Raw genomic sequence first — 17,684 nt, 5'->3', positions numbered from 1 at the left:
GGTCAGTTCGCCGACGAGATGGATGTGCGGAGGGTGAGAGAGGAAGAGAGAAAATCAGGAGGGGAGGGAGGGAGGGAGAGTAACTCCAGTAGGCCGCCCTTTCAAGTCCAGTCAGTCCCTCGTCTCTCTTCATTTCCTTCGTCCTTCCCAAGCGGACAAACACGTGGATCCACTTGGATCGTCACCGCCGCGATAATTCGCTCGCCCGGACGAGACAAGCTTGACCTGGGCTGCGAGGTCGAGAATGGCCGAAGGATAGTGTTGGGAAGTCGGGAGCGAAGCCTAATCTCTTCCATGGCGGATTGTCCTCTCTCTCTCTGTCTCTCTCTCTGTCTCTCTCGCTCTCGCTCTCTCGCCCGCTACTCCCCCCCTCTGCCTCCGCTAACTCGAGACAGGATCATAATCATACTTGACGACCTTTTTGTAGACAGCCCAGACCGTAGTTAATGGGACATCGCAGTAGACGCCCGTGACATACCTACGGTGCAGCACGAACTATGCTACGTTGTGCACCTGGCCGATGTTCGCGTAGGCTCTGCAGCCTGCCTGTCAGTTGGGCTCGTTTCTTCTTTGGCTCCGTCTCTCCCTGGTTCGGCTTCTGCACATGGTGCTGCTGCGTGGCGTTAGTGTGTGACCACACGATATCCTACCCTACCCCTATTTAGATAGGTACAGAAAGTCTTGGCGGGGACGGCCCAGATGGGCCCTTGAGCACCACCCAAACTCGTGCTGTTGTGCGCCAGTATCTGCCTATTACCACATGGCAAGATGGATGTCCGGATAGATTGAGGAACAGGGTCATTCAGGTAGGCGAAGCCGCAACTGGCAACGGGGACGCCTTTGGCCCGAGGGCGACACCCTTGAGGGACACCATTGGCGCGACGACGACGACGGGTCGGCCGCCACTAGAAACAAGACGCACTAACCCAAGCGGCGACATGGCCACTGTTCCGGGCTCCCGTTCCTCCGTTGAGCCTCCACCCCCAAGTGCAGGATGTAACATTGGTCGAGCAGGAAAAAAAAGAGATGACTTAATAGTACCTAGGTGCCACGGTAATATGTGGCCTGTTGCCAGCACCTCTCTCTTTCGTCTCCAATATTCGTAGCCGAGTCCTCTCTTCCCGCGGATACGAGAATGAGCATAGGCGCAGAGCGATTCGACTCATACATACATATCGCGTGAACCTGGCCTATCCGCCGGGTTCCGCCAGCTGCAGCTGTACACAGCTCTTGTTCCAGATACAGGCAGGTTCGCATCACGCCGCATCGGCGGGTCTGGCAAGGCCTGGGTATTGTGAGTAGCATTGCAGATGAAGGGAGAGGGGAGGGGGGGGGGGCGAACGAAAAGCAGAGCATGGGAATTGGAGAAGCGTCGAGGTTCCAGGAAGAAGATATGTTCGCCTGCACCGGAACCTAGGTACGGTGCATGGCACCCCTTGTCTCATGCGCTGGATCGGAGTGGTTCCAACCACAATGTCTACCATGGGAAGCCGGAAAAAGAGAGAGAAAAAAAGAGATTCATCTGACTTCCCACCCCCGCTACCGTACTCATATCGGTGTACGTACACACATATCGAAATATCGTCGCGCTGTCTCCTTCTCGTTCACCTCTCCGTTTCTCCTCTCCTTGAGACGTGCGCGCGTGTGCGCGTATCTACAGATTGTACTCACAATAGCGTTCGCAGGGCCCCCCCTGTTAGCTGAGCCGCCACGCGCTGAGTGAGGCGGGTTAAGTGAGGTGACAACGGCCTACGGCTATCTGGGAGGGGTCGAACAAAATGTGATATGTGACGATCGTCGGGCAACCCACTCGAGACAATGTCGTCACCGCTGCCGAGGACCACCGAAGATCGACGCCCGGGCGTGAAGCCTCGACCGTCAGGTGCACCGCGTCGACGGGGGGGGGGGGGGCCTAGATGACGAGGGGCCTGGACGAGCAAGGACCCAGAGGCAGGCTGCCGGCGGAGCTGGTGTCGTGAATGCGCACGGCAAAATCAGAGCCTTGCTGGAATTGTCTGCCCACAATGACAACGGATTTGGGGAAAAGCAGGGCGCGCGCAGGCCGACTGTTCCGCCGTCCCACGCGGGCGACATCAGGTCGAGAAGTACGGGGCTCGCGGGATCGCTTCGAGGACCGGCTCCGCGCATTTAAGCGAGACTCACGCCAATCACGGCTTCAGCACGACAATGAACACGACCGAAATGGTGGTGTTTCGAACCCAGCCACGTTAACGCCCGAAACGACTTCTGACGGCCTCGACCTGTGTGGCGTCCTGCTGCCGATTCTCAATGGCAACTCGCGCGCTCGGCCGAAGGAGAACCGCCCAAAAATAGACAGATAGGTACGTCGAGTCTCGCTCCAGTAGGAAAGCCGGCGGGCCGGGGAACGGGGTTGCTGTCTACGTAGGTACCTAATTGTTAAGGCCTTGCTGCGATAGGGGAGACGGCCAACATTACTGGGCGAAGATTACGGCACTCGGCTGACCATCCTCGACAGCCATTCGTGCTTCTATTATAGGTATATCTCGCGAGCGCCGACCCGATGTATGAGACGATTGCTCGCCGCTCGGAGACACCTCGACCACACGGAGAGGGTCTGCAGGTTGTCATCGCAACCCTGTGGGACCCTTCTGGCAGGAATAGAGCGGCGCCAGCACGCCTCTCGGCTGGCATTCGCCGGCAGTTCTCCGAGACGCGGCGAATCACGACGGCGCGGCCGCTCCAGCCAAACGCCGCAATCTATTTAAATACAGGCGCCGTCGTGGCGTTCGGCCAACGGACGCCAGAACCCCTTGGGCGCAGCCGCGCAGCCCAACCCCGATCACGTACCTATAAGACGCGATAGGATCCCGACGCAGCGGGCCGCGGAGCCCACGCGAGGCCGGAGACATACCAACGAACGACAGCGGAAGGGGAGCATCCGGGATAATATTAGAAATCAGCTGCAGCAGCAAATACGTCGATACACATGGCTGGACGTCTTATAATACGGACCGAACGAACGAGACGCGCCACACGTGTGTGTGGACAGACACCCGATCGGACGATCTGAGGCGCGGCGCGCTCAGTCGGCGGCTCGGCCCCTCGGGACGCAATGTAGGTATGAACAGCGATGAAGTGATACGTTGCACGATCCTTGGTGACATATACCGACGTGTATTGACTCGAGGGTCTACCCCCCTCCTCATTGTAGTTGGTCGTATGACGAAGGAAGTCATCCCCATCTTTGACGACACGTCCGACGACCACCTTGTCTCGCGCCGTGCCTGGCGGCTACCGGCATGGCTACGACGGCGACAGCCTGGCCATTGCTGTCACCATCACCACAACCATGCTCGTCGGACTGAAGTGAACCAAACAACGGAGCTGCTTGGAGAGGGTGCCGAGGTGCCGAATGTAGCTTTTTAATATCCCCAAGAGGTCCATGTTGCTTACATGCCAGCGTTAGCGATAAAGAGGCACCGTCTCGTACCAACTAGTACTATGCACTGTTACGGACCGTAGGTATCAACCAGTCTACTAGAGCTCGCAGTATAATGCGATCCGTATAGCAAGCCGGGATGCGATACGACGTATCGTCTTAGGGCCACCTAATTTTCCCCTCCGTTTTCTTCTTCGCTCGACGAAGGGCGGCCCCAGAGGCGTGGGAGCGTGGAGATCGGATCGCCGATGGGCGCACGGGAGTAATTATAATCGTGGCCGAGATGAGCAGCCGGATTTGCGTAGGAGAGGCAAGGCAGCCAAGGGAACACGCGAGACACTGGCTCGGAGGTATTGGAGTAAACTGTCAGCTTCGAGGAAAATCCAACTTGCCTGTATCTTGAATATGGCTACTTCTTTTTCAACAGCACTGTGCTGTTCCCTCGGGAACCGCCCGTGCTAGACGATCCCTAACCTATCTACATGCCTATGACTCTGGTGTGAAAATACCGACTGCAGGTATTGACGTAGACGCAACCCCCGCATGAGAGAACTAGGAGGCCGAATGGACAGGGCAGCCTTACTTCATCCACGCTTCTAAGTCGCTATCGTCAAGAGAGAGGAGGCCTCGTAGGGCAAGCCTACAGCCCCTAATCCGGCTTGATCAATTTACACGCTCCAAAAGACATTCAGTCGCTGCTGGTGACAACATATGGAAAGAGCCCGCGGGTTCAGTTTCATTCCGGCGATTATCGGCCTACGATGGCGTGAAAAAAGAATAAAGCAACCGCGCGAGTCGCCGTCAATGCGGCGAGTTTTCAGATAAGTACGGACGAAGCCGCCAAATATCTCGTTGGCTTCGCGCGGCGGATAGTAACCGTAATCATCAACTCGTGGATGTTCATTGGTATAGCCAGTCCTAAAAACACGCACGCACTTCTACGATCCACCTCTCTCTCCTCTTCTCTTCTCTTCAGCGACGTCACCAAGAATTCCCCGTCGCTCGGCTCTCGTTATGTAGAGTGTCCGACGTAAGCAATCATCTACTTCGGGTGACATTGCGCCGTCGGATCAAAAGGCAAGAGAGTGCCGAGTCTAGGCGTGTAAGAGCTCTCCTGAGTTACGAGTTCAGGAGGTGCTCGATAGCGCCTTGTACGCTCCCACCGCTTCGTCGCAAGGCGGCGACGTTCCTATCGAAGTCGTAGAAGCCCATCTCGTTGAGTTGTCTCAACTGCTCCGCGTATCGCTCCTCCGGAGGTCGGTTGTCTGGCGGAGCGGAGGGGTTAACTCCCGATCCCATACCCAGCGCCTGCATCATCTGCTGTAGAACCTCGGGCGACATGGGCGGTACGCCGAAGGGATTCGCGCCGGCTCCTGCGCCGGCGCCAGGAATGCCGCCGGGGACCGCACCACCGAAAAGGCTGGCAAATGGGTTAGGTGGCTGACTTGACGGGCTCTGCGGGTTGGAACCCTGGCCTGCACCAGCATTAGCGCCACCGCTTCCTGTCTGCGTGCCGCTTGCGGTGTTTGCGCCGGGACTAGCAGGTCCTTGGCCAGCCTGACCCGTAGCTGGGTGCGGGTTCCATATTCCAAACGGGAACGGAAGCGCGGCATTATCGCCTGCGGCGCCGGGGGAGGGGAAGTTTCCCCAAGCCGCCGGGCTGAACGGGTTGACGTTGGCGTTCGGCTGATTCGGGCTGGCGCTGCGGGCGTTGGCGCCCGTCGCACTATCGCCCGCGGGCGCATCTCCAGGGGTGTTGTCGGTGACACCGGGCATAGGAAATGCGTTCTGGGCCGCCTGTCGCCCTCCGAACATGCGCTGGAGCCTAGCCGCGTTCCGTAATGCGTCGGGGTTCGTAATCATCTGGCGAAAGAGGGGGGATCGCACGATTTCGCGGGCGTTCGGGTTATTCCGCAGCATAGGATTCGATTGGATCATCATATCGATGAAGGCGTCATTATTCATCATCTCGTTCATCTGCTGAGCCACCTGAGGGTTGCTGAGCATGTTGGCCAATTGCTCCTCGTCCATCATAGAGCCCACCATCTGCGAGGAGGGAATTGGAGTCAGCGAGAAGAGGATCGCACGGGGGTCGAGGACATAAAGGGGCGAAACTCACACCACCGTCTGGGCCAAACATGTCGGCGGACGGGAGGTTCGTCAAGCCAGCGTATCGCGCGCCCGTCAAGCCGGCCAAGGGGTTGTTAGCAGTACCGGCAGCCATGTTGGTGGGAATCTGGGGAACGGCGGGTGTCGACGACGACGTGGACGAGGAGGCGGGAGCTGGCGTCGGGTTGCTCGCGGCGCTCTTGACCAGGTGGATCGAGTTTCCGGACTTGATCTTATACGTGCTCAAGGGCTCCTCGTTCTTCATGACACGTCCCGAGTAGATCAAGCGCTGCCTCTCGACGGGGATGTTCTCGTAGTCCGGGCCGGCAAGCCTCTGCTTGAGGTCGGAGACGGTGGCGCTCTCGGCAATGGTGATGGTGTACTGAGCCTCGCCCGAAGTTCTCACCTTGAAGGTGATCTGAGGGTCAGAGCCGCCCTCGGCTGATTCGGCCATGGCTGGTGGCGGCAGACGGGCGGTACCGGGATGAGAAGACGGGAAGTTGTGCTGACCAGGATGACGGGGGTCGCGGAACGGGTGCGGGAGGGGGTTATTATTAGATAAAGAGGCCTGGCTTGAGGAGGTTGAGGAGAAGGGGAGGGAAGTCAGAGCGACAGGAGATGCACAATATGTTTTGTTTTCCACCAGCGCCAGATGCCGGAGGAGGGGCGTTGGCCGATTGATCGGGGGAGTACCAGGTACCTTTCCGGCCGCCAATGTGCAGCTTGGCCCGTCAGGTACTGGGTACGTCAGCCTAGGTCCTTCTCGAACGGTAGATTACTAAGATCTGATGTTGGACCGTCGCTCTATCGATAGGGGACTTGCCTATTGTCTGTTATGTACTTACGACGTGTGGTATGCGTATAGCGGAGTATCCACGATTCGCAGTTCTGGGTAGGCCGATACCTACGTTCCGTTATGCACATTATGTACGTGCAATGCATGTATATGTAGGTACCTGATGGGTGGTATCAGCCTCACGGAGCAGGAGCCCCGCTTCCACCTTGCCGACCCCGATAAGCGGCCGCCTCTGCGATTGCCAATGCGTGGAGGCGTCTGACATCAGCGGATCCCCCTCCAGCCACCTCCATCACGCCGCCCACCGTGTACATCCTCAGGTCAGGTACCCGGGTAGAGGTACCTGCTGGCGACCTCCAGGAGAACGAACCTAGGTACCTAAGGTAAGAGATGCACTCCACTGTCCGCCTTAAGAGGTACCTACCTCTATAGCCTGACCTGCCTATACTGGCATAGGAATTACTAATGCGCTCTCAAGTACCTCCCTACCTCCTCCCAGATCGATGGGTTACTTAGTGGAGGATAGGTTCGATTCCTAACAGCGTTACTCGGCAGTCTTCGTTATTTAGCTCATCTCTCCCTACGGCGCCTGCTCTCCGACGGTACCTCCTATACGCCTGCCTTAGGTACCGTGTACGTGTCTCGATCCCTCCAGCCCCCTCTCCCGAGTACCTAATCCTATCCCGAGGATAATTACAAGGACACAGCGCTTGATCTTAGGTAATTATTGGACTTCCCGCGAGGCGCATCGACGTATATCAACTAGGACCCACACACATGCCGAGGTTCCCCATGGGCAGCCGCCGCGGGTCCTATCAATTAATTACCTACTGGCCCAGCAACTTATTGCTGACTCCGTCCAGTCCGGGGCTCCTCGTCCGGTGCTGTCTCTCTCCTACACACGCGACAAAGCAAAGCATCTCTCTATCCATATGTGCTGGCTCGTAGGCTGTCATTAACGAACGCGCATTTCTACCCACCGGAGAATACTACCCTCTGGTCCTTAGCGAACGATCCCAGCCAGGGCAACACTACCAACTATTGTGCTTGAACTCCCTTACCTCTTACACACCCGCTCCCGAGTGTCCGTCTGCTATCACTGACAAGCCTCTTACTAAAAGGCGCAGACCGCAGCGATGCGGGGTATCCAAGTTAACCAATATGTCAAGGTGAGAGGCCGCCGGTGGACGGACCCTGGTGAATGAGAGAGAAACGAAGAGAGTGAGGGAGAGGAGGGAAGCGAACGGATGAAAGCTACGGATTCTCGAGATATGCAGCCAATTGGGAACCCACTAACGCCAACCGCAGGGTCCGAAAGAGCTTCAGGTGACAGAGTTGCCGGACCCGGTGCCGCGGCCGGACCAGTACCTCATTGAGGTGCACGCCGCGGCGACCAACTTCTTCGACATCCTGCAGATCCAGGGCAAATACCAGAACCAACCCCGTACGCATATCCACCCCCCCCCCGGCCCCAGCCCGGTTCCCCCCCCTCTGGGTGTGACATTAGCGTAGCGCGGCCATTTGCTTACGAGACGGATGAAAAACAGCCTTCCCCTGGGTCGCCGGCGCCGAGTTCTCCGGCGTCGTGCTCGCCGTGCCGTCCGCGTCCTCGGCCGCGAACCCGCCGCGCTTCCCCGTCGGCAGCCGCGTCTTCGGCGCGTCGCAGGGTGCGTACGCGACGCGCGTGTGCGTCGCCGAGCCCGAGCTGCTCGCCGTGCCCGCGGGCTGGTCCTTCGCCGACGCGGCGGGGCTCTTCGTCACGGCGCCGACGAGCTACGGCGCGCTCGCGCTGCGCGCCCGCCTGCGCGCCGGCGAGTGGGTCCTGGTGCACGCGGCCGCCGGCGGCGTCGGGCTCGCCGCCGTCCAGGTCGCCAAGGCCCTCGGCGCCACCGTCATCGCCACCGCCGGCACCCCGCGCAAGCTCGAGGTCGCGCGCGCCTTCGGCGCCGACCACGTCGTCGACTACGGCGATCCGGCCTGGCCCGAGCGCGTCCGCGCGCTGACCCCCGGCGGCCGCGGCGTCGACGTCGTCTACGACCCCGTCGGGCTCGTCGATCGCAGCACCAAGTGCGTCGCGTGGAACGGCCGGATCCTCGTCGTCGGCTTCGCCGCCGGCAGCATCGAGAAAGTGGCCATGAACAAGGTATTGCTGAAGAACATCAGCATCGTCGGCATCCACTGGGGCGCGTACGCGCGCTTCGAGCGCGAGACGATCCCCGTCGTCTGGGAGGGCATTGGCCAGCTCATCGCGCAGGGCAAGTTCCGCGGCACGGTGTTCACGGACCGCGAGTTCGTAGGCCTTGAGAGTGTCGCCGACGCGCTGCTCGCGCTCGGCGGCCGGGAGACGTGGGGGAAGGTCGTGGTCAAGATCCCGCAGTCCGGGGAAAGCAGATTGTAGTAGGTAGAACAAGCACGCCAGGATAGAAACGGCGCTCATAACGTACACTGGCCAGCTCGGCCCGAATTTTCCTTCTCACATGCCCACTCACCCCCCTTTTGCGTCACTCGATCGCGTTTAGTTCGCCGCCTCCTTCAGGAGCGCGTGAGTGCTGTACCCCATCGACCTGACCTGGATCTGCATGCTGTCGAGGACCCTGCGCCGCATCTCGGAGGGAGTCTTGGCAATGTCCATGCCCGGAAAGGCTCCGTGCGTGCTGCCGAACTCGTACTTCCTCAGGATTCCCCACATACGGCTAAGCTCGTCGGGGGCCAGCGGGATCATGTTTGGGATGCTCCACATGAAGGCGTAAGTGTTAAGCCCGGCCGGCCGCCCCGCGCGCGCGGCCCCCGTCGCGTCCGCGTCCCAACTGCCGAGCCCCGCCGGCGTCGTCAACAGCGTATCGGCGATCAGCAGCCGCCCGTCGTACAGTGCCACCAGAGACCCCGGGAAGTGCCCGCCGAGCTTGAGCACGGTGAACCCCGACGGTGACGCTTCCGCGCCGAGCAGCAGGCTTAGCTCCGTTTCAGCCACGAAGACCTGGTACGCCGACTCCTGCGTCGTCCACTGCCGGTCCTCGGCGGCGAGGTATACAGGACAGCCGAAGGCGCGCGCCCACTCGACGTGGGTGCTGTAGTAATGGGGGTGCGAGATGACGATGGCCGCGAGGCCGCCGATGCGCCGTATAGCGGTGATGGTGTCGTCGTCGAGGAGAGTGAGACAGTCCCAGAGCACATTCCCGTACGGTGTCTTGACGAGGATGGCGCGCTGGCCGATGGCGACCTTGGGTTCGGTCCGGACGGAGACGAACCGGCCGTCGTCCGGGAAGGGCGTCCAGACGTTGCGGTGACCCGATGCGCGGAGCTCGTCAAGAGAGGTGAAGGCCTGGCCGGTCGGCGGCGTGAATTGGCGCGGGTCGTCGCAGATGAAGCACGTCGTCACCTCCCGCCGATCTGCAGTGGGGAACTGGGTGCCGCACGCGGTGCAGACGAGCCAGGAACCAGTCCTACCCGGGTCGTACGCGGCCTCATCAGGTGCCATGATGGGGAGGATGTCTATCCGATATCTGGGCTTCGCTCTGGCGACTACCTAGCGAGTTCGAAGCGGCGACGTCGGGCCTATGCGCTCGTACGCTCGGATGCAGATATGGCTTAAACAAAGGCAAGCGAATTGTGCCTAGAGGTCGAGTGGGCTCTTCTCGGATAACAGTATCGCTTTCCGGCATGGACCGACCTTCTGAGAGATCTAAAACAGATACCCCCACGACACGCCGGAGGATAGTAGGTAGGCATAGACAGCTTACCTGGGCCAGCTGTATGGACTAAGTGCATCTCGGCGCCGCTGGATGCGAGTGCATCGCCAAGAGTGGAGGAGCCCTGGAGAAGTGGAGGGGGGTTGACGGTCGGGATCCACGGATGTATTACCTAGTAAGAACTGCCGAAATAGAGGGATTGTGCATATTCACCTATCCGCCGAAGCCGTTCACCTCAGATATTTGCATACGTGCTCCCTAGGTGCATACAAATACCTACGTACCTGAGGTAGGTACCTATTGTAAGCAGATAACTCAAGGAGGTACCTCCTATCCATCCGTCTCCTGCCCGCACGCCGAGGACGACCTAGGTGAGACTGGATGCCAGCCCGAGCGACTCCGTACCCGATAAGCAATGCGGGGAGGGCGGGTACTTACTTGCCCCTCCCCTCGACCCCTCCACTCCACCCCTCTATCTCTTCCTCCGTCCGGAGCACAGGTGGGCAACGCAGCTTAGGTAATAGCTCGAGCGGCTGGACCTCCCTATCTCGCACATCCAACACCTTCCCTGTGTCTCCCTATCTGCGAGGTAGAGCAGCCCAGCGTTGCTACCTCATGGGTCCCCTACCTATCTATCTATATAGTAGCAGCTCGTCCCCTTCTCTTATTCCCTAAACTTCCTCTCTTCTCTTCCACGTTTCCCCTTTTCCTTTACTATACCCTCGTGGTTTCTACCCCAGATCTTTGTAGCCCAACAATGGTGTTCTTCCTCGATTATATCCAGCACAAACGGGACTGGTAAGTGGCCGATCCCTCTCCCCCCCCCCCCCCCCCATCCGCAAGTCTACCCCGGATTCTACCCGCCCGACCTCGGGTATACCAACGTGCCATCGTGTATGCCTTATCTCACATGATAACAGCAAGTTCAAGCAGGATGAACGCGCCGAGAGGATCCGGGCCTTAGCCCAATATCACGGCCCCTTCACCGCGCAGGACCGCGACATTATCAACAAGCCCATCGAGCAGCTCGTGCAAGGCGTACATAAGGGCGAGCTACAGCCCATCGACCTCTTACAAACCTACGGCAAGGTAGCGCTAAAGGCACATGAGAAGACAAACTGCCTTACTGAAGTTATGATCTCTGCAGCCGAGGGTTGGGTCCAAGACGGTTCCATCAACTTTAGCGGTCCGCTGGCCGGCATTCCGGTGAGCTTGAAGGACACTATCAATGTCGGCGGCTTCGACTCGACTGTCGGATACAGCAGTTTTGTGGGGAACAAACCAGATCAGGACGGTGCCACCGTCCGGCTGCTCAAGGATGCTGGCGCTGTGCCCTACGTCAAGACTAACCTGCCCATCACGCTGCTCAGCTTCGAGTCCACGAACGACGTCTGGGGGCGATGCACCAATCCCCATAACAGCAAGTACTCTCCGGGCGGGTCAACGGGGGGTGAGGCCGCACTCCTAGCGCTGGGCGGAAGGATCGGCATCGGGAGTGATGTCGCTGGGAGCGTCCGAGCTCCGGCCCACTTCTCCGGCATCTACAGCCTCCGGTGCTCGACCGGGCGGTGGCCCAAGGCCGGCTTCGCGACGAGCATGCCCGGCCAAGAGGGTATCCCGAGCGTCTACAGCCCCATGGCCAGAACCCTCAACGACCTGACCTACTTCACCGGCGCTCTGATCGGCATGCAACCTTGGAAGTACGACGGGTCCGTGCATCCTCTTCCCTGGAGGTTGGAGGTGGAGCAGGAGTACCTGACAAAGAGCAAGTTCCGCGTGGGTGTGATGAGGACAGACGGGGTGGTGGACCCGAGCCCGGCATGCGTGCGGGCGTTAGAAATAACGGAAGCCGCCTTGAAGCAGGCCGGGCACGAGATCGTCGAGATCGACCCCCCGTCACCGTACGAAGCGCTTTATCTTGGCGCACACCTACTCAACGCTGACGGCTGCCAAATGTTCAAGTCCTTTTTCCGGTACGGAGAATGGGACGATCCGGGAGCTGATCAGATGGACTGGCTCATGCGGCTCCCACGGCCGTTCAAGTTCCTCTACTATCTGTGGGTCAAGTACGTCCGGAAGGACGACGTCTGGGCCGGCCTCGTCAAGGACTGGCACCCGAAGTCGGCGTTCGAGAACTGGAAGCTGGTAGCGAGGCGAGAAGCCTACAAGGTCAAGTGGTTCGACTGGTGGAATAGCGTCGACGTCGACTTCCTCATCACGCCCCCCAACGCGACCCCGGCGGTTCCTCACGACGGCATGAAGGACGCCGTCAGCAGCTGTGGCTACACATTCCTCTTCAATCTTGTAAGTCGATCCGATCCGCCCCAACACGCAGTTATATCGTTGGAAATGCTAAGTGACGCCCAGCTCGACTACGCATGCGGTATCATCCCAGTGACCCACGTCGACAAGAACCTTGATAAGCTACCGTCCACGTTCAACATCAAGAAGCTGAACGGGGTTGCCCAGGGCGCGTACAAGCTGTACGACGCCGAGGCCATGCACGGACTGCCGGTCGCGATCCAGGTCGTCGGTAGGAGGCTCGAGGAGGAAAAGGTGCTCGCTATCATGAAGAGAGTCGAGGATGCACTCGGAGATGACAAATACGACCTACTTGACATCGACTGATTCATCGACGGATACGTATATAGTCCCCGTCTGGGGTTGTAAGAACTACACGGAGTAGCGTTATATACCGGTGCCGTGAGATGCCTACCTACCTAGGTACCCATCCCCTTTCGGTATCTGCCCCTATTCGTAGAAGTTCAAAGGGGGTTGGCTCAGCAGGCAGGGCAGCTCAGCACCCTGCTGGGAATAAACCAAGAGAGCTACACAAAGCACAAGAAACCAAAAAAGAGAAAATAATTGGTAACTACCTAATCTCCATTCCATTTCCCATGCCACCATGCGTCAAAACACTCGCGACTGGGGTACTCTGCCGCCCAGGCATGTAAGTGGGCGAGGAGAAGAACTCCGATCTCGGGCGGCTATCCAACCGCACGTCGCGCCCTGGGTTCGGCGCCGAGACACCCCTCTGTTCTCTACACGAAGCGGAACAGCGCAATAAGATCGTGTATATATATGTATATACGTACCTACGAAGTGAGCATCCCGCGTGTAAGTCAATCTCGGATACAATTACTAGCCGCCTACCTATATCTATTCTCCTCGGGCGCGCACACACTGGGAACGGCGGCGCATCACGATAAGCGCTTCTCTGCTTCGCTCTTCGGGTAGTCTCGGCACATTATTCTCTTCCTACGATCCGTGCCGCGCCGCTATGGCGGAGGAAAAGGAGGACCACTGGTCTTCCGAGGTGCGACTCCGCCGCGCGCACCGCGATGCCGCGACGCTGACCCGCCGCAGGCATACCAGCACTCGGCATCGTTCGTGCCGAAGCTCGCCACCAAGATCGTGCAGTGGCTCGACCCGCAGAAGGACGACGTGATACTGGATATCGGGTGCGGCGGTGAGTCCTCTCCCCCTCCCCTTTCCGGGCGCAATCTCTCGTGAGCATGCGCGCCGTGTGCAGGTGGTGCGCCTACGCGCCGCAGCTGTCCTCATACGCGGCCTGCCCCGGAAACGCAGTAGGCACTTGCCTGACTCGCCTGCCACTCGGCCTCCGCTAGACGGCGTCCTCGATATCCAGATGCACGAGATCCTCGCCCAGGGCAGCGGCAGCATCCACGGCATCGACTCCTCACCAGCCATGATCGCCGCCGCGACGCAGGCGGCCCAGGCGGCGGGCGCTTCCAAATGCACGTTTGAAGGTACATATCCCGCTACAGGGCCCCCTTTCGTCGCCCCCCTCCCATTCCTTCATCTACACCTCACCTTCAGCGGCGTCCGCGCCTCCCCAACCCCTACCAATTGTCCTCCCTCAGGCCGCTCCCCAGCAGCGCAGCTAACACCACCGCCACCCCAGTCTTAGACGCGCTCGACCTCGCGCGCACGCCGCACCTGCAGCGCGGGCAGTACACGAAGGTGTTCAGCAACGCGGCGCTGCACTGGATCCTGGGGGGCGCGGGCGCGGGGCAGCAGGCGGGGTTCTTCGCGGCGGCGGGGGCGGCGCTGGCGGCGGGCGGGCGGTTCGCGTTCGAGATGGGCGGGCTGGGCAACGTGGCGGAGGTGCGGGCGGCGCTGATCGGGGCGGTGGCGCGGCGGCTGGCGGCGGCCGAGGGCGTCGCGCACGCCGACGCCGTGCGCCGCGTCGCCGCGCGCCACGACCCCTGGTTCTTCCCGGACGAGGCGTGGGCGCGGCGCGCGCTCGGCGGCGCGTGGCGCGTCGAGCGTGTCGAGCGCGAGTACCGCCCCACCACCGCCGACCCCGGCGGCGTCGAGGGCTGGATCCGCCTCTTCGGCGCCCGCTTCTTCGACGCCCTGCCCGACCCCGCTGACCGCGAGGCCTGCCTCCGCGAGGTCGCCGACGTCCTCGAGGTCGTGTGTCGCCGCCCCGACGGCCGGTTCCAGCTCGGGTACGTGCGACTGCGAGTGCTGGCGAGGAAGCTGTAGGTAGTCTGTGAGGGGGGTCACGCTAGGTCGCGGAAAGGGGCTCGTGTCTGTAGGTGCGCGCTATCTACCTAGTGAGGGAGGTAGAGAGAAGAGAGGCGAGATGGGTAGAGGTTCTAGGGGAGGAGCCTGATAAGGTGGCATCCCGTACACGTATTGTCAACTTGAGCGTTAGTCGCCCCTTTCTTAATATCGGCAGTGTCCCTATATAAAGCTGTCAATTCATATTGCCCCACGAACACGCACGTAGGTACATCTTGACAGATGGATAAGCTGCCCGGCGCCGCGATGAAATAAAAGCCTGCTCTTCCAGTGCTCCCATTGTTTACCCTCCAAATGCGACCCCATGCATCACATGCACATGTCTGCCGAATGGCCTCCACGGAGCTTCAGTCTTCCGGGTGGCTGCTACGCCGCCGGTCCAGTAAATGGACGTAAGCATGGAGGAGCAGGGTGGGATATGGCCTCGCAGCCCAGCAATGCAATGGCACCCTTCGAGAGACCTGCCAGGCTTCTCCCCAAGGGAAAGATAGAAAAGGTAGGTATTTCAACAATAAAATAGGTCGGATGGGGTGAGATGCCCGACAAACCCGATTTCCCTCGCTGCTCGGCCATTTCCGGATCCGTATACCTACCTCTCTGCTATCACGGCTTCGGTAGTCACTAGATGAAATGTCCGACGCAAACAGCATCCTTCGGTGGTTTCACCTTGGAGCTGAAGAAGATAGCTCTAACATCTTTTACGGCTGCCTCACGACGATTCTGGCCAGCACTTATTTGGCGCTGCATCTCAACATACCCCCTCCATATCCAGCGGTTCGATCTTCTCGTACGTTCCTGCAGCGATGGTACCGATCGCGGATGCTGTGGGAGTTAAGGCGACAGCTCTCGTGGATTTTGGCACTCGTCATAGCCCCCGAGCTGCTCGTTAGTTTCGCTTTCGGCGATTGGCGCGCCGCTCGACTTGGGTTGAGTATCCTGCACGAAAAGGGACGAGGAAACGTCAGAGACTGGACGATGGCACATGCTCACTTCGCCAACATGGGAGGTCTCGTGTTCTCAGTCCAGCACCGTGGCAGCGAGGTCCCGGATGCTGCCCCCTTCAAGTCCAGTGGTGGAATTGTGGTACTCCAAGAGATTACCGACGCCGTAAACCTCTCGACGGTCAAACAGCTTCAGAACTACCTGGGAGCGATGGGCTCGAAAATCGCAAAATGGATAAAGCGTGTACTCACGAGGTATGCGAGTTGGCCCTGGTCTTTTGGTTTATCGCGCTCTTCTCGAGCGCCTCATCAAGAGGAGATAGAATTGGATAACCTTGCCGCTCGGGATGCCTCTGTTCGGAATTCCCCCCCCGAACGTACTGGAATCAGTATGCAACCGAACCCTACCAATTCGGGCGAGACTCACGCCGAGACCGCCGTCGATCTTAGTTATGTTGATCTTACTACGACGAACTATGAAACGGCCGAATCAGCTGAAACTTTTGAAACCATAACGTCTAACACCGAGCAAGATACGGGCCAAGTAGATGTGAGATCTTCAGGCCCAGCAGCAGGATCCAGACATAGTCCCGACTCCGCCAGCCCAGTCGGTGCGACTGAAGCACTACCAGAGGCCAGGATCCAGCTCCACCTCAACGTGGTGCAAGTCGTCGCAGCGCAAGTCCTCGGTGTCCTGGGAGAGGTTCCGCAGATTGACATGGACGGGATCGAGGCAAGGAGTAAAGTCAATCCCCTGATTAAAGCAATTGCGGCTGTGAGATTGCTCTGGGTGTTCGCTACAGTAATCATCCAGGGATCGATCAACTCCTCGCTGACCCAAATAGAACTTTCGACCTTCACGTACGTCCTTTGTGCGTTGGTCTCCTATGTGCTATACTGGTCAAAACCGCAAGGCGTTGAGGAGCCTGACAAACACATTGTCGCCATCTCTGACGGCGTCAGGCCCGTCACAGATCAGGATATAAAGTATATCCAAGCGTTTGGTGGTAGCCCGTTTCTCCTTCGGAATTTCGTGCCGCCTTTCGGCATGGATAACCTACAACGCCACCCCACGGAGTGTATCCCTACGGATATATCGCTTACAAGCTTCGCCTTCTTTGGGCCTTCGGGTCACAAAGTCTTCTTCGGCGACTCGGACGTGGCGGGTGTCCTGGTCGGAATGATCTTCGGGGGGCTGTACTGCCTGGGGTGGAACCACTCTTTCCCGTCGCTTTGGGAAGTCTGGCTTTGGCGTGCCAGCGCTATTGTTATCACGGGATCCCTGATCCCTTTCTCCCTCGCCAACGCGGCGTGCACTATTGCGTTTTCCGACTTGACCGACCGGAGCAAGCCATTGAAAACACACAATATCCACGTGCTCGTGCTATATTTTCTGTTGGCACTTTACGTCTTCTGCCGATTTTTCATGCTATTCGAGATGTTTAGGACGTTGTTTATTTGAGGTAAAAGGCGTAGATATCAGCGATTGTGGGGATATCGTGGTGATGATACACCCTGGATCGTCTTTCGCCGTAGAACGGTTGCAAAAGACGCTTCAGGATGTACACGTAGGTACGGAATAACCCCTCCTTGCATAATTTCGCAGAGTAAAATAAAGAGGTTTGCGGATATCGGTAGAGAATGGGGGAAGAAACAGGTTATACGGGGCTGGCCTACGCATCAGTATTGGCCCTGTTCTAGCTGGCGCGTCTTAGCAATATCTCCGATAGCCGATGATGGAGTGAGTTTTCGTGTGAGACACTGGTTTCGGCGTGCAGGCCCCAGGTCACGATGGTCTTGGCTCGATGGGACTCGCTAGATGATATTGCCCTTTAGGTAAACTTCGGTTTCGGTAACCGGGCCGCCGCCTTGTTCTCCCAGGATGGATATAGGGAAGCGCTATTCCCTCTTTCGTACACGGCACAGAACCCGCTGGTTTCCTGTAAGGTGGGAATCACGAGCCCACTCTGCGGGGCTGGCGATCTAATACAGATGCTTTCTACACGTAGATCGACGGGCGATAGAAGCAAGGACTAAGGTTATAGCTCGAGCGTCCAGGTCGTGATGCTCCGGCTCGGCCGAGGTCGATGTCGTGAAGGCTCGAGTTCATTATCGAGGCGAGGCGTTTTCGCATCTAACCTAAATACTAGCATATCGAGCTGCAGGAGGATTGTTAT

The 17,684-nt window shown here is 58.9% G+C and overlaps 6 protein-coding genes across 6 annotated transcripts; 4 read left to right on the top strand and 2 right to left on the bottom strand.

Moving 5' to 3' along the window:
- Positions 1–4,540: 4,540 nt before the first annotated feature.
- GGS23DRAFT_600248 (ubiquitin-domain-containing protein) lies at positions 4,541–5,984 on the bottom strand (the record flags this gene model as incomplete). Its single annotated transcript, XM_051519041.1, has 2 exons — positions 4,541–5,467; positions 5,541–5,984. 2 exons carry the CDS (start codon positions 5,982–5,984, stop codon positions 4,541–4,543), a joined length of 1,371 nt encoding a protein of 456 aa, XP_051368259.1.
- Positions 5,985–7,128: 1,144 nt separating this feature from the next.
- On the top strand, positions 7,129–9,083 carry GGS23DRAFT_312595 (uncharacterized protein). The gene is made up of 3 exons (XM_051512802.1): positions 7,129–7,495; positions 7,635–7,770; positions 7,874–9,083. The coding sequence occupies exons 1-3, from the start codon at positions 7,463–7,465 to the stop codon at positions 8,722–8,724; spliced, it is 1,020 nt and encodes a 339-aa protein (XP_051368258.1). The 5' UTR covers positions 7,129–7,462; the 3' UTR covers positions 8,725–9,083.
- On the bottom strand, positions 8,736–10,100 carry GGS23DRAFT_312627 (beta-lactamase-like protein). The gene has a single exon (XM_051512803.1). It carries the CDS (start codon positions 9,802–9,804, stop codon positions 8,842–8,844), a length of 963 nt encoding a protein of 320 aa, XP_051368257.1. The 5' UTR covers positions 9,805–10,100; the 3' UTR covers positions 8,736–8,841.
- Positions 10,101–10,467: 367 nt separating this feature from the next.
- Positions 10,468–12,915, top strand: GGS23DRAFT_584896 (amidase). The gene is made up of 3 exons (XM_051517349.1): positions 10,468–10,813; positions 10,936–12,319; positions 12,383–12,915. The coding sequence occupies exons 1-3, from the start codon at positions 10,773–10,775 to the stop codon at positions 12,641–12,643; spliced, it is 1,686 nt and encodes a 561-aa protein (XP_051368256.1). The 5' UTR covers positions 10,468–10,772; the 3' UTR covers positions 12,644–12,915.
- Positions 12,916–13,295: 380 nt separating this feature from the next.
- GGS23DRAFT_600244 (S-adenosyl-L-methionine-dependent methyltransferase) lies at positions 13,296–14,527 on the top strand (the record flags this gene model as incomplete). The annotated part of the gene is made up of 4 exons (XM_051519040.1): positions 13,296–13,331; positions 13,382–13,484; positions 13,645–13,785; positions 13,941–14,527. 4 exons carry the CDS (start codon positions 13,296–13,298, stop codon positions 14,525–14,527), a joined length of 867 nt encoding a protein of 288 aa, XP_051368255.1.
- Positions 14,528–14,862: 335 nt separating this feature from the next.
- Positions 14,863–17,270, top strand: GGS23DRAFT_312562 (uncharacterized protein). Its single transcript, XM_051512801.1, has 2 exons — positions 14,863–15,896; positions 16,041–17,270. Exons 1-2 carry the CDS (start codon positions 15,197–15,199, stop codon positions 16,967–16,969), a joined length of 1,629 nt encoding a protein of 542 aa, XP_051368254.1. The 5' UTR covers positions 14,863–15,196; the 3' UTR covers positions 16,970–17,270.
- The last annotated feature ends 414 nt before the right edge of the window (positions 17,271–17,684 follow it).

The sequence above is a fragment of the Durotheca rogersii genome (assembly GCF_024521655.1).
Source record: "Durotheca rogersii strain YMJ 92031201 chromosome Unknown GGS23scaffold_31, whole genome shotgun sequence".
Taxonomy (NCBI): Eukaryota; Fungi; Ascomycota; class Sordariomycetes; order Xylariales; family Xylariaceae; genus Durotheca; species Durotheca rogersii.
This window is presented reverse-complemented; position numbering and strand designations above follow the sequence as displayed.

Coding starts and splice junctions, on each gene's coding strand:
- GGS23DRAFT_312595 (XM_051512802.1), top strand. CDS start 7,463: ATGCGGGGTATCCAAGTTAACCAATATGTCAAG. Junction 7,496..7,634: donor AAGTTAACCAATATGTCAAG/GTGAGAGGCCGC, acceptor CGCCAACCGCAG/GGTCCGAAAGAGCTTCAGGT. Junction 7,771..7,873: donor CAAATACCAGAACCAACCCC/GTACGCATATCC, acceptor GATGAAAAACAG/CCTTCCCCTGGGTCGCCGGC.
- GGS23DRAFT_312627 (XM_051512803.1), bottom strand. CDS start 9,804: ATGGCACCTGATGAGGCCGCGTACGACCCGGGTAGGACTGGTTCCTGG.
- GGS23DRAFT_584896 (XM_051517349.1), top strand. CDS start 10,773: ATGGTGTTCTTCCTCGATTATATCCAGCACAAACGGGACTG. Junction 10,814..10,935: donor ATCCAGCACAAACGGGACTG/GTAAGTGGCCGA, acceptor ACATGATAACAG/CAAGTTCAAGCAGGATGAAC. Junction 12,320..12,382: donor ACACATTCCTCTTCAATCTT/GTAAGTCGATCC, acceptor AGTGACGCCCAG/CTCGACTACGCATGCGGTAT.
- GGS23DRAFT_312562 (XM_051512801.1), top strand. CDS start 15,197: ATGTCCGACGCAAACAGCATCCTTCGGTGGTTTCACCTTGGAGCTGAA. Junction 15,897..16,040: donor CCCCGAACGTACTGGAATCA/GTATGCAACCGA, acceptor ACACCGAGCAAG/ATACGGGCCAAGTAGATGTG.